We start from the raw sequence: 12,733 nt of genomic DNA on the forward strand, positions 1-12,733 counted from the left end.
GCAGCTCTCTCTGGAAACAATGCAGTAGAATGACAGCAAACAGTTTCTTGTGGCCTAGACTCTTGCTACAGCCTCTGCCTGCAGCACAGCTCTTCTGCACTGATCCTGTTGACTTTATACTTGAATGCTGATATTCTCCTGTTGTTCCTCTTTACTAAGGAGTTTCTTCTAGGAACTGAATTCTCATCTGGTCCCTTCTCCACTAATCTGATGACCCCTGGGCTTCTGCAGGATTCTTCAAACAGGGCCTCTATGAGATATAAGTGCATTTGGCACCAAGCTCCTATTGCAGCTGGTCACAATTTCACCAGAGCTCTTCCGAGGGCAGCCAGTGGTGTCTTTCATTGCTGAGGCAGATGGTGGCTGTTTCACAGATAGGTGATTCTTGGTGGGATGTGTTCCATGAGAAGTAGTGATATCTCCCTGTTGACAGCTATGAGAAGTACCAGCAAAATTTACTGTATGTATTTAAAGAAGAGTGAGCATCACTAATCTTCTGTAAAACTATACTATTGTTTTTAAAAAGGTTTCACATTACTTGTAACATTAGAAAGCACAGTAGATTTCAGCTTAACAGCAACTCCAAACACTTCTCTTTTTCTGAAAGCACAGTTCAGCTTCTGCAGCCTGTGAATTTCTCAACGATTTGTATAAAATTTCATGTCAAAAATCTTCCTGCTTCTGGAGAAAAGTCTTTTCACGTTAATCTCCATCTGGTTGCTTTGTTTTGTGTTTGTGACTGCTGCTGTGAAGTGAGCAAGGAGTTGAAGGTCTGCAGTGGTCTTGAGTCCTTTCCTCGAGTGATTGTGCTCAGTATAGAGCTCCGTGGTGTGCGAGTAGCTGAAGTGACTCCTCCTAGTGTGTGTGTTACCTTTCATAAATCTGTTTTGCCCTGCTCAATTAAGGCTGGCTAACTTCCAGGTATTCAAGATCCATTGAAGGCTTGTGAATAAAATACCAGCAGCCCAGCCTCCTTCATAAATAGACTGACAAAGAGCTTTGCAGGCAATTGCGTTCGTCAGGAGTCTCTCCGTTTGGCTGTGTTTTCAGCTCAGGGGTTTCTAGTTGTTACCAGTGCCAGTAACTCAAGGTTTTCACATGGCTCTTTTTGCAAGACGGGCTCCTTGTGGTCTGTAGGTCCCAGCTGTAGCTTTGGGAGTTGCATGCTCTGGCACTTAAAATGTCATTGTTACACTATGGATTAGAACGTATCCCTTTAAAATGCAGTAGACAGGGTCAATACCCAAACATAAAATCCAGGGCAACATGATGTGGACATGAAGACCCCCAGGGTAGCGGAGCTCTCTGCCCAGGAAGCGATTCTGGTGCAGTTATTTGTACTCTGGGGTCTCTAATATAACTGGTCATACTGCAGTATTTGCTAATTCCTCTCAGACACTCAGTGTTTTGCACTTCAGTGCTGTTCCTGGGTATTACAGGAGACATTGCTAGTCTTGAGAACAGGAAGAGTATAGCTCCATGCTAAAACTGATAGTGAATGTTCCCCCAAAGACCTCTACAAACCCAGAGAGAAACCTTGTGGAAATGCTGGCAATTGATTATTTTTTTTTTTTTTTTTTTTTTTCCTCCCCTTCTGTAATGGGATAATGCTTCCTTCAGGGTCAGATATGGGACATGGTAACCCTGAGCACAGGTCAGAGGCTCTGCCGAGGCTGTCAGTTTTCAGTTGTCAGCATTGGCATGCACCTTCTTTCTAGTTCTCCTAATAAGAAGTGTGCAGGCTGGCAGTTCAATTCTTAATGAACTTTATTTTATCATAAAAGGCTTTGCGCTATGCAAGACTGGAAGGCCTTGATGTTTCTTGCCTGGATTCTCTGCTTGACTGTGTGATGGGAGGATAGTCCAGTGTCATGACAGCTCTGGGGGGCTCTGTGGCGTCTCTGAAGTGCTATAGGGGACCTGGGTGCTGAGTGATCCCCCTGGCCAGTAACACCCCTGGACTATTTCAGATCTGCAGTTGGCTGCCGCCAGGAGGGATGAGCAGCAAGGTTCTGCCTGCAGGATGGCTCCAGCTGGGCTCAGTGCTGCTGCAGGCTCTGCACAGTGACCGTATGGAAATTGCTGGATCTCTCCATGGACTTGTTTTCCCCTTTGGAATGCACACATAACACAGAAACAAAGCTCTGTTTCTTGTTTTCAGCTTCAAAGTGTTGAAGGAGTTTGAAATACATTTCACTTACTGTGACAGCAGTTGTGGCTGTCCCAGAAAGTTTGCCAAGGGGCTTTATCCCGATGTGTCACAGAATCACAGGTTGGTTAGGGTTGGAAGGGACCTGGAGATCATCTAGTACAACCCTCTGCTAAAGCAGGGTCACCTAGAGCAGGTTGCACAGAATCATGTCCACATGGGTTTTGAACGTCTCTGGAGAAGGAGACTCCACAACCTCTCTGAGCAGCCTGTTCTAGTGCTCTGTTGCCCTCAAAATAAACTTTTTCCTCATATTCAGATGGAGCTTTCTGTGTTGCTGCTGGTGCCCGTTGCCCCTTGTCCTGTTGCTTGGCGCTACTGAAAAGAACCTGGCTCCATCCTCTTGACACTCAACCTTAAGATATCTGTAGACATTGATAAGATCCCTTCTCAGACTACTCTTCTCCAGGCTGAACAGGCCCAACTATCTCAGCCTTTTGTCGCAAGGGAGACGCTCCAGTCCCCTCATCATCCTCATAGCTTCTGCTGGACCTTCTCCAGTAGTTCCCTGTCTCTCTTGAACTGGGGAGCCTGGAACTGGACGCAGTACTCCAGATGTGACCTTACCAGGGCTGAGTAGAGCAGGAGGATAACCTCGTTTGACCTGCTGGCCACAAGCTCCTTTGCTCTGAAGTGGTTGTTTATTCCTCGCTCATCCTTTTAATGATAGAAGATGTAATCAAGAGGCAGCTGAGACCCAGTTACATAACTGTTGTCAGGGTTTCTCTTTGGCACAGTTACCCTGTGTGCTGTTTGCATGCTGACTTTCAGGAACTCGGGGATTTTCTTTTAACCAGCTAACTCCTGAACCTGATGTGGTAGGTTTGGGGTTTTTTTTCCCCTCCAGTGCCCACTGATTTTTTCTGGTTTCGGTTTTCAAAAATCTCAGAGTGGATTTTACTGCTTGGGATTGTGCGTGTACTAACTGTACAGAGGTGATGTGGTCTGGATAAACCCTGAGCCAGACTCCCACTGCAAGGCTTGGTGTACCTGTAAAAGCAGGTGGCTGTGCTCCTGCCCGCACAGCTGAGGGCTGGCATGCAGCACCCGTTATTCACTCTTGTCCCTGGGGCTCCCCACAACTGTGCCAGTTCAAACAGGTCGTTGTTCTCAGTCCAGCTTCTGCTTTCCTGCCAAGTCTGCGCTAATCAGTGGTTTTTTTCTCCCTTTCTCTTTTATGTCTGTCCTACTAATAAAATACAGTGGAAATGGGCAAGTGAGGGTGGAGCTATTGTTTTCTTTGGCACAGGGTGACATCTGAGCAAAGATTGAACCAGACGAGCGAAAGATCTGTTTGCTGCTCCGCAGGAAGAGGTCCCTCCAGAATGCTGGCCAGGCCTGTTGCCTCCACAAGCCTTGTGCCTGCAGCCCTGTGCAGTGGTCCAGCAAAGGTGGCTGTGAGGGGCTTCTTGTGGAGCCTGGCGTTTGTCCTGAGCATCCTGTGGATGCTGTTACTGAGAGACCAAAAATGCTTTTCTTCCTCTATCCCTGACCACGCTGCTTGCTGCCCAGCACGGCGTCTGCAGCTTCTTGCTCCTGCCAGGCCTCATTTAAATCCTGCGATGCAAGAGCAAACGCTGCGTGGTATGGGGTTTGTCGGTCAGAAACTTGCCCCTGGCAGCAGCATTTAGATGGGCTTTACTTGGCTAGTTGCAGATCACTGTACATTCTCAAGCTGGCTGTATCCAGCATGTTTGTGGTGTGTGCTTTTTATTTTGTACATAATGCATGATGGACTAATCCTCTTATCTGCAAATGATGTTTGATAAGACCTTGCAGGTGGAGGTTGTAGCCTCTGGTCAGATACAGTTTCTTTCAGAAAAGTAATTTCTGACTGTGTTTGAAATGCTCTCAGCTGGATGAGTTTCAGAAAGGGTGAAGGGTGGGAGGTCCAAGACACATAGTGTTTTGTTACTCCAACAGATAGTTGCAACCCTAAGGTAGGACCTAGCAGTTTTAGGGTTGGGAGGCTTCACAACAAGAAAACTGGAAATCTAAAGTGCATGTAAAAAGGTTAGATGAAGCTTCTAGATTTGAGAAAATTTGGAACAGAGAATTATGCTTGAGAAAATGAAAGTTCCATGGAAAGTAAGCGAAGTTTCTTTTCTGACATAAAAGTTGACCTACAGTGTGTGTGTTCCTCATGTTTCAGCTTCGTCCTAGGCCCCAAGAGCCAACAAGTGAAAGCAAAGGGACTGCCTTCGTGAAGGGTGTTAATCACAGCAAATTGTGCCAGCAAAGATCAGAGGGAAAAATTAACCAACCACATCCATTGTGAAAAGTATATTTATAGCTAAAAATGGTGCCAGCAACAGAGAATCATAATCTTTTTTTTATAACGTTTTCAGGATTCGTAGTAGAACTGCTGAACCCATAGGTTTAAGAGTCTGAACTGGTTTCATGTGGGCAGGTTTTTTGGACTCCTTAACTCTGTTACGGGCACCAAATGGGAAAAGGGAATTTGGAGAAGTAATTCTGTTGCCTTCAAGTGATACTTTCAAAGCATTAATTGCTGGCACAAGTTGTTAACTGTGGCTAGTGTGGAACCATAATCTTAAACATTATAAACCCAGCTACTAGTGCTTCAGTGGGAAACCCAATGATAAATTCCAGTGCATGGTATAAGATACAGTGCTTTTCTGTCATTTATGTTTAGGAATCCTTGTGTATGGCTGCTTATTGTTAGACTTACTCTTTTAAAGCAAGGACTATGTTGACCACCCTCTCGTATTCTCAAACTTCAAGAAGCTCACCTTTTTCAGCACTGGAGTGGCAGAAAAAAAAAAAATGGTGCTGTGGAAAGTGTGTTCCTGCAGTTCTTTTCAGTTTGAGTCTTAAATCCCACAAGCTTCTTGTGACTAAAGAGGAGGGAGTTAAAACCTTGTAACTTAGTGTGTCAGCTCACTCAATATCTGCAGTTCTAGCAGTTGTGCGTGTTCTACTTTTAACTTGTCTGTGGCTAAATAATCCGTTTAACAGTATTTCCCTGATTCTCTTTCGTTAAAAGGCAGATCGGGAGCGGCGCAGAGAAATTTCCTTACTAGATGACATTTCATCGCAATGTCCGATCGTTTGGGGCAAATAACCAAGGGAAAGGATGGGAAAAGCAAGTACTCGACTCTCAGCCTGTTTGATAAGTATAAAGGAAAGTCAATAGAAGCTATCAGAACTACAGGTAAGAAATGCCTTCAGAGAACTTCTTTTGGTGTCTTCAGGAGTGGTGTTGTTGCAGAGCTAATTCAGGTTGTTGGCCCTGTGGGCAGGATGTCCAGTGGAAGCAGCTGGGTTGCAGAGTTGTTTGTGCTGGTGTCTAAGCTTGTGTGTCACTTGGACTTCAGGGAGAATGTCTGTGATTCTTTGTGCTGCTGTTATCGTAGGGACATGGAGGAATTACAGTAACACAGATGGGGGATTGTTGGCTCTTTCCTTTAGCCTGTGCCCTTGCTGCAAAGTGGCCAGGGTGTAAACTTAAGTGAAAGCCTTCCAGACAGGGCCTTAGGCTATGCTAAGACGGGGCAGCTAAGCTGACTGAAGTGTCTTAAGTTGGTCAGACCTTGTGTGAGGTGAGAGGCAAGGACTGAAGGCCTCTGGGAAAGAACCTGTATTTGTTTTGCAGCAGAGATACAACCAAAAGTAGATGTTGGGGTCAGAAAAATGGAAATGTTGCCTGGACTGGCTCTTGATTTGGTGGGCAGGTAGAAAACCAAAGAAGATAAAATACCATCTCAATAAATATAATCTAGTGGGCAGAGCTGGAAAATCTAGACCTTGGGACTCCTGGGTTAGATTACCATTCTGTCTGCTAAGAGAGGGACTTGGGTGGCTGCTTCGCCAGGCTGCAAAAGGGTGATGCTGCTTCTCTTTGGTGAAGTGAAAGAGAAGTATCTGCACAAGTAGCTACAAGACTGTGCGCATTTTCTGTTAGGGAGAGTTATTTCTCTCCCTTGCAAGTGTTGTAAGAGGCTGCCTGTTAGCCAGCTGCTACAACAGACGACTGCCTTGCTGTGGTCCTGTGGGAGATGACCCATAGACATGGCAGCAGTGGTGCTGCTTGTCATGCAGTTCTGTTGGAACTGCACCCAGCCACAGTATGCTAATTAAGGTTACTTATCTAGCTGGGTATAGCCCTTTGTGACCTGCTGTTGTTCCTTTCTCACTAGTTATTCCTAGACATGGCTTACAGAGTCTTGGGAAAGTTGCTGCTGCCCGGCGCATGCCACCTCCTGCAAACTTGCCTAGCTTGAAGTCTGAGAACAAAGGAAACGACCCCAACATCATTATAGTACCCAAGGACGGTACAGGATGGGCAAACAAGCAGGATCAGCCAGACCAAAAGAGGTAGGTAGAACTACTCTTTGCTAAGTTTTGTCAGGCAAGCAGCAGCAGTTTGTGCATTGCTGTGCTGTGGGTTGGACATCACAGTGATCAGTTTTCTGTTGTCCATGCCAGTGTACAGCCAGTCTTTGCTTGATCTTTTAGCAGTTGCTATATTGCCAGTTGTTGTCTGTCATCTTGCCTGCCGTCCCCTTTGATCTCACCTCTGCTGTCTCTTTTCAGTTCCAGTGCGACGGCTGCACAGCTGCAGGAGTCGCTGCCGCAGCAGGGTTTGCAGAAATCTGTCTCCAATTTACAGAAGCCGACACAGTCAATCAGTCAGGAGGTAGGTGCAAGCGGTTTCTGTGACTGTCACCCTGCTTTCCCTGTCCCCAGACAGTTTGAGGGTTTTCTTTAATTATCCGTGTTGCCTTGCACAAGAATCAGCAGACTGTAATTTACAGAACAGCTCCTGTATAATCAATTCTTGTAGAATTGGCTGTCTTGACTCAAAGTTACTGTGTCCCAGGAGGACTGTGCTGCAGTTAGAGTATAATTCTGTGCATGTTACCTCTGTACCTTTCAAGTATGTGCAGAAAGTCTACCTTCAGTCTAGAAAGAATGGCTGGAATGTGGGATGGTTGGTTAGCGCTTCTAAACTATTTTACTTTGGGTCTAATTCAAGTGTCTGATTCAAGCTTGGTGACAACAGATCCAGCTCTTGCTTCCAGCCTGATGAGACTTGATAAGAGATCTGACCATGTGGGAGAAGTAGCCAGTGTCAGGACCTGAGAAAGCTACTGGCAAGTAAGAAAGCTTCCACAGAGAGTGCAGGGACCTGGCCCCTCTGTGCTGCAGAATTCACACTTTTACTTTAAAAAAAATTTCCCAGCCCTTGAGGTTCAGGGAAATCAGGACAGGAGTTCTGTTTTGAAGAGAAGAGTGGTTAATGCATGAGAAAGTAGGGTAGCCTTCAAGCTGAGGTGTAGCATGGAACAAATCTGGAAGATTAAGAGGGACCATTTGGGAAAATGCAACAGAACAAAGGGAAAGCTTGATTAGAGGGAGGAAGTCACAAGGAATAGTTTGAGAAAATAGTTGGTGAAGGTGAGCAGAGGAGAGATCAGAGGCAGGACAGAGGAGAGGACTTTTTTGCTGTAGCATCATAGTACACCATAGTTGGGAGCAGCTAACTTTAGCCCCAACAAGAAGATGGGGAGACCTGTGGTATCTAGTGACATCTGGGGTGACCTAGAGGTCTGAATTGTAGCAGGTGCCAGCCAGGAAATGAGAAACAGTTACGAGACTTCACTGATCTGTGGGCATCAGGGCTTTTTTGTGTTTTGTTTTGTTCTCAGAGTACAAATTCAGTGCCAGGTGGACCAAAGTCATGGGCACAGCTGAATGGAAAGCCAGCAGGACAAGAAGGTGGTGAGTATGATAAACAGAAGTGGAGCTGGGTATGTGCCTGCTTCTCCCAGACAGGCATGATATGGGATGGACTCCATTTCTTCCTGCCCTCCCTGTCTAGGCTGGTGTGGAATGGGACACAGCTGTCTTGCTTACAGTGCAGTGAGGTTTTACGAGTCTTGATTTCAATCTGTGTATTGTGTTGGCTTGAATGATGCAACTGCATCTGTTCAGGTCTGCCAGTGCAAGACATAGCTTGAACAGAATGTGTCTCATTGCCACCTTGAACCAGGATGATTCATGCACTTGGGAAGCAGTAGGGAGTTCTGGGAGGTGAAGGTTTTGAAGAAGGGAAACATTTGCCTCCTCATAAGCATCTTCTGTCAGCCCAGAGCAATATGTAGTGAAGGTGCAGAAAACGGAGTAGGAGGGGGGAGAGATTGGTGTAGACCAAAAGAAGAAAGGAGAAGAGTACACTGGAGACTAGAAATGTAGAGATCTCCATGGCTAGCCGCATGGAGAGCTTCACCTAATTAGGTGGTCAAAAGTGAGGTTGTAATAATACTCGAGAAGGCTGTATGCAGCATCCTTGGTCCAAGGGTGTTGCAATGTCAGGGGTGGAAGTGGCGTTGAAGCTGTTGCAGCATGCACTTGCTTACACCTTGGCTGAAGCCTTTCTATTAGGTCTCCCTGAGTAACTGTGCTGCTAGTGGCTTCTCTCTGACCGAGGATCTTGAAGCAGTGTTAACATAAATGGGGAGTTTAGTTGTCTTCAGATGCATCCATTTCCACACAGGAGGTGGTTTCCAGCTGCCCTGGGTACTATCATTAAAACTGTAGTGAGAGTAATAGCTCCGTTCCACTGTTTCAATGTGAACAGACCTGGAACCATTCCATTGTTGAATGAAATTGCAGAGATTTGAAAGAATCGAGACAGCTGCAGATTGCAGAGATGGAGGGGACAAGTTCATCCTAAAGTAAATGAGTCCCTTAATGAGAGAGCATTTCTCAAAGGCTAAAAGCAGAGACTTGTGCTTGCCTGAGGTTGGTGGCCAGTGCAAAGACTGTGTCTTATTTGGTACTTTCTTGAGACTGTTGCTGTGTGGACCTCCTGTACAGTCGTTTTGAAAGCTGATTGTCTAACAGTGTTCTTAAAAGACTCTGAAAACTCATTCTAGGTCACACAATGTAGAGTTCTCAACCCAAGAAGAGAGTTGCATATGTGGCTAAAAGCAGCTTAATTAGAAGGTAATTGAATCACAGAAGCATCAAAAATCTGGCAGAAAGGACTTCTTAGGCCATCCCATTCTTGCACCTCTTCTCCAGTGGCATTGAACAATTGGTTTTCCTTCTAAGCTAATACAGCAGTTTCTAATTTATTGACAAAGAAGAAAGTCTTTCGTTCTTTGCTGTCGTTTAGGTATTGCTGCTGTAAAATCTTTGTTGGAGGGCGTATCCTGAAGAAATGCCGTCTGGTAAATTAATCATGAACTGCTCCATGACTGTGTGTTCTGTATTAAGGAGCATTTGGAGGAAAAAAAAGATGAACTGAACTTTTATCGGTGTGATATGCTATCTAGTGTTAGAGTGCAAATTGTTGATGCCTGCACGTTAACAGTCACTGCATTGTGCAGCCTTTCCTGGAGGGTGGAAGTCTCCCCTGGAGGACATTTACATGTTGTTAATACTCTTATTGCCATTCTGGTTCAGTAGAATAATGCAGTAGAAATCAGAACTCTTGGCACATCTCGTGTATTTTGTCGAGTATTTGAGAAATGTCTAATCTGACCAAAGTATTTGAAGATGTTATGTGTAATATTTGCAGTGCCTTCCCTGGAAATCTTCAGGTGGGAGGTCTTGTGCAGTATGCAAGTTCTAGAAAGTGAAAACGACTTATGGCAATCCTTCTTGACTCCTTAGGGCAAGGAAGGGTAAAGATAGATGTGAATCTCCTGTCAGGTCTTCAGTACTCATTGCTGATACTTCTAACACGGTAATTCTGAAATGCCTTTTTAAAAAGATCATTAGCCAAGTAACAGCAAGAAACAGTTCTCAAAAAAGTGATTTTTTTAATGTTTAGTAGTGCAGTGATGCTGGCAATTTCCTTTGATTCAGTGTTATCTTGCCAACAGATTTAGAATTGCTGTGTTTTGTTTTGCAGTCACTGACAGATCTTTAAAACGGACAGAAAGCTGTCATTCTAGGGTGGCCGATGACTCGGCAAAACAATTTGCCGATGACTGGAAATGAATCTGGCCTGATCTGGCCAGTGATCTGCATCTTAAAAATGCTGCAGCAGGGTGGAGTGTGGGATATAGCATAAAGCAGTTGGTCTTTATCTGTGGTCTTTCACTGAGGATATTGCCAGAAATCTTAATAATAGACTTCCCTGGTAGAGTGAGATCTGAGCAGGAAGAATCTGAATAGAAATGTCAAATACTTGATAACAGGGTATCATCTATAAGCAATCTTGCAGAATGTATATCTCTGCCTCAGTCTGAATTTTGCACTTTACAAAAATAATTGTAGACTGAGAAAGTTCAGTCTGACTTTGTTGAACGTGAGAATTTAAATGAAGATCCCAAGTTAAAGAGTGTGGGAGTACTGGGTTAGGACATGTGGTGTTGTGTTGGTGACAGCGTCTAAGAGTGTTTTGGATGTGAGCTGAGGTGCTGGTATGATAGTAATTTGGGTTTAAATATGCTGGAGGCCCAGATTCTCAGGAATCGCATTTCCAGGCTCATCTTATAAAGGAATTGAAAGAGTAGAAAGATCTCTGACTCCCACACTTACTTGTCTGACAGGTTCAAGGGCCTCAAGCCGACTGTTATCCTTCTCTCCCGAGGAATTTCCAACGCTGAAAGCAGCTGGCGAGCAAGACAAGGTTGGCAAAGAAAAGGGCGCCTTAGATCCGTCGTATGGGCCAGGACCAAGCCTCCGCCCCCAGAGTAAGGGAATGATTGTGTCTTTCTGCCTTACCCCAGTTCATAATCCCATAGACAGTGTTTTGGTCAGGGGGATGCCGGTTCACAGGAGTTTCAGATATTCCATCCTTACGTTTCCTTTTATCTTCTTATGAGCTCACGTGTCAAGCTACTTAGCAAATAACCACAGATTTGCATGTAGTGCTGATGTTCACTGGCTGAGTTCTGTGGTCCAGAGAGCCAAGTATGGACTGCCATCTACATTGTTTAATAAAAATTGCTCTGTGATGTTGCAAAGCAGGCCCCCTCCTGCTGGGCTAGGGCAGTCATAAGTGAAATGAGCAGGTGGTGTAACGTGGCTTCTCTTTGTACGTGATCTAACTGCCCTTAATTCTGCAGGGTACTACGGACTGTGGCAATGGCGAGCAGAGATGGTTGGAATTTAGGGTTATTGTCAAATAACCACTGGTGCAGCAATTACTTAGTGATGGCTGGTGCTGCTAGTCTCTTGGAAAAACAAACACTTTGGAAATTTTCCTTCATCCCTGATTTTCCACATGATTGTTGTAGTTAGGGCTTGACAAGAGTATTTGAGGTTTCAAGACTTTCTGGCAGAGTGACTGTTTGCATTCACAAATATTAACATAATTACTACCTCCTTTCCAGATGTCACCAGTTGGAGGGAGGGCGGTGGGAGGAACATAACCTCTGCCACATCTCTGACCGCCTCCCCTGCTGAGCTGGGCAGCAAGACGTCTAGCACCGGAGACGGAGCCCCCTCCTCAGTGAGTGCCAGCGATCCGAAGGAGCCGTCTCTCCGCCCAGCTCAGCCTGTCCGCAAAGGGGCTTCGCAGTTCATGGGAAATGTCTACCAACCACCTACATACCATGACATGCTACCTGCTTTTGTAAGTTGCTCTTTCCCTGTAGCTGTGTAATGTCCTTGCTTGTTATAAAGTGTGTGTGGGTTCAAGAAGTCAGCTGAGATACTTGTTTTCTGGACTCTCAGTTGGTTCCCAGGGCTTGCTCAAGGATCCTTCTCTTGCTATTTTTGGTTTAGTCTGTTGTGCATTTACTCTTCCATGCTAGACTAGTGTAGCGCAGCCTTGCTCAGCCCAAGGAAAAGTCGCTGCTTTCCCTCTAGAGCTGGAGAGGGTAACCATTAGCACGTGGCCTGTTAGGCAGCCAGATGTGAAATGTTTGTTTCCCCTTTGTGTAGATGTAGCTACTATGCTCATGTTGTAACCTAATCTGGGTAAGCATTCCTGTGGCAAGGAGAAAAAGCAGACTATTCTGCTTTGCCTTGTTCCAGATGTGTCCACAACAGCCATCTGAGACCCCTGCATCGCTGGACCGAGGGTCTTTCCCCCTTCCTCAGCTTCGGCTTGAGCCCCGGGTACCTTTCAGACAATACCAGATGAATGACCAGGATGGGTAAGGCTGCCATGACTGTCCCATTGAGAGGCAGGTTCAGGGTGTGACATGGACCTTAAACTGTAGAAGAATTTGGGCCAAGGATCCAGTTGTGTGGGTGAAGCTGCAGGCAGCCACAGAGGAAACCTGAGCTTTACCCAAAGGAGCAGTGCTTTGCTCCAGCTACAGCAGCATTTGAAAGATTGCAGGACTATAAGCACTGTGTGTCTGAAGAGTAGGTGGACATGAGAAGTAGTTGTGTGTGATCCCGGGCTGGAAGAGCTGCAGCTCTGATCTGTAGGCCCTGGGAAGTGGGTACTAGGTAGACAAGGGAAAGAAGCTTTGCTGGGCAGGATGAGAAACTTGGAGCCATTTTATATGAGTGCGTTGTAGAAAAGGACTGATTCACTGTTACAAACATAGCTCTACATTCTTATCTTTACTGTTTGCCATTTCTAACCAT

At 45.5% G+C, this 12,733-nt stretch overlaps 1 protein-coding gene across 15 annotated transcripts in view; it reads left to right on the plus strand.

Moving 5' to 3' along the window:
• The window catches only part of PRRC2B (proline rich coiled-coil 2B), a 53,113-nt gene that overhangs the window by 9,959 nt on the left and 30,421 nt on the right, over positions 1-12,733 (plus strand). For 13 of the 15 annotated variants that reach the window (XR_008823803.1, XR_008823802.1, XM_056350853.1 and 10 more), the window contains exons 2-8: positions 5,217-5,384; positions 6,370-6,547; positions 6,767-6,869; positions 7,882-7,954; positions 10,738-10,881; positions 11,524-11,765; positions 12,170-12,291. Coding sequence is in view for 13 of the 15 variants with exons in the window: in XM_056350853.1 (XP_056206828.1) it covers positions 5,270-5,384; positions 6,370-6,547; positions 6,767-6,869; positions 7,882-7,954; positions 10,738-10,881; positions 11,524-11,765; positions 12,170-12,291 (977 nt within the window). In the remaining 2 variants the exon portion in view is untranslated. The remainder of the gene's footprint in view (positions 1-5,216; positions 5,385-6,369; positions 6,548-6,766; positions 6,870-7,881; positions 7,955-10,737; positions 10,882-11,523; positions 11,766-12,169; positions 12,292-12,733) is intronic. The other 2 variants (XM_056350855.1, XM_056350857.1) reach the window with 1 other exon arrangement.

Source organism: Falco biarmicus, chromosome 9 (genome assembly GCF_023638135.1).
Source record: "Falco biarmicus isolate bFalBia1 chromosome 9, bFalBia1.pri, whole genome shotgun sequence".
NCBI classification, from domain to species: domain Eukaryota; kingdom Metazoa; phylum Chordata; class Aves; order Falconiformes; family Falconidae; genus Falco; species Falco biarmicus.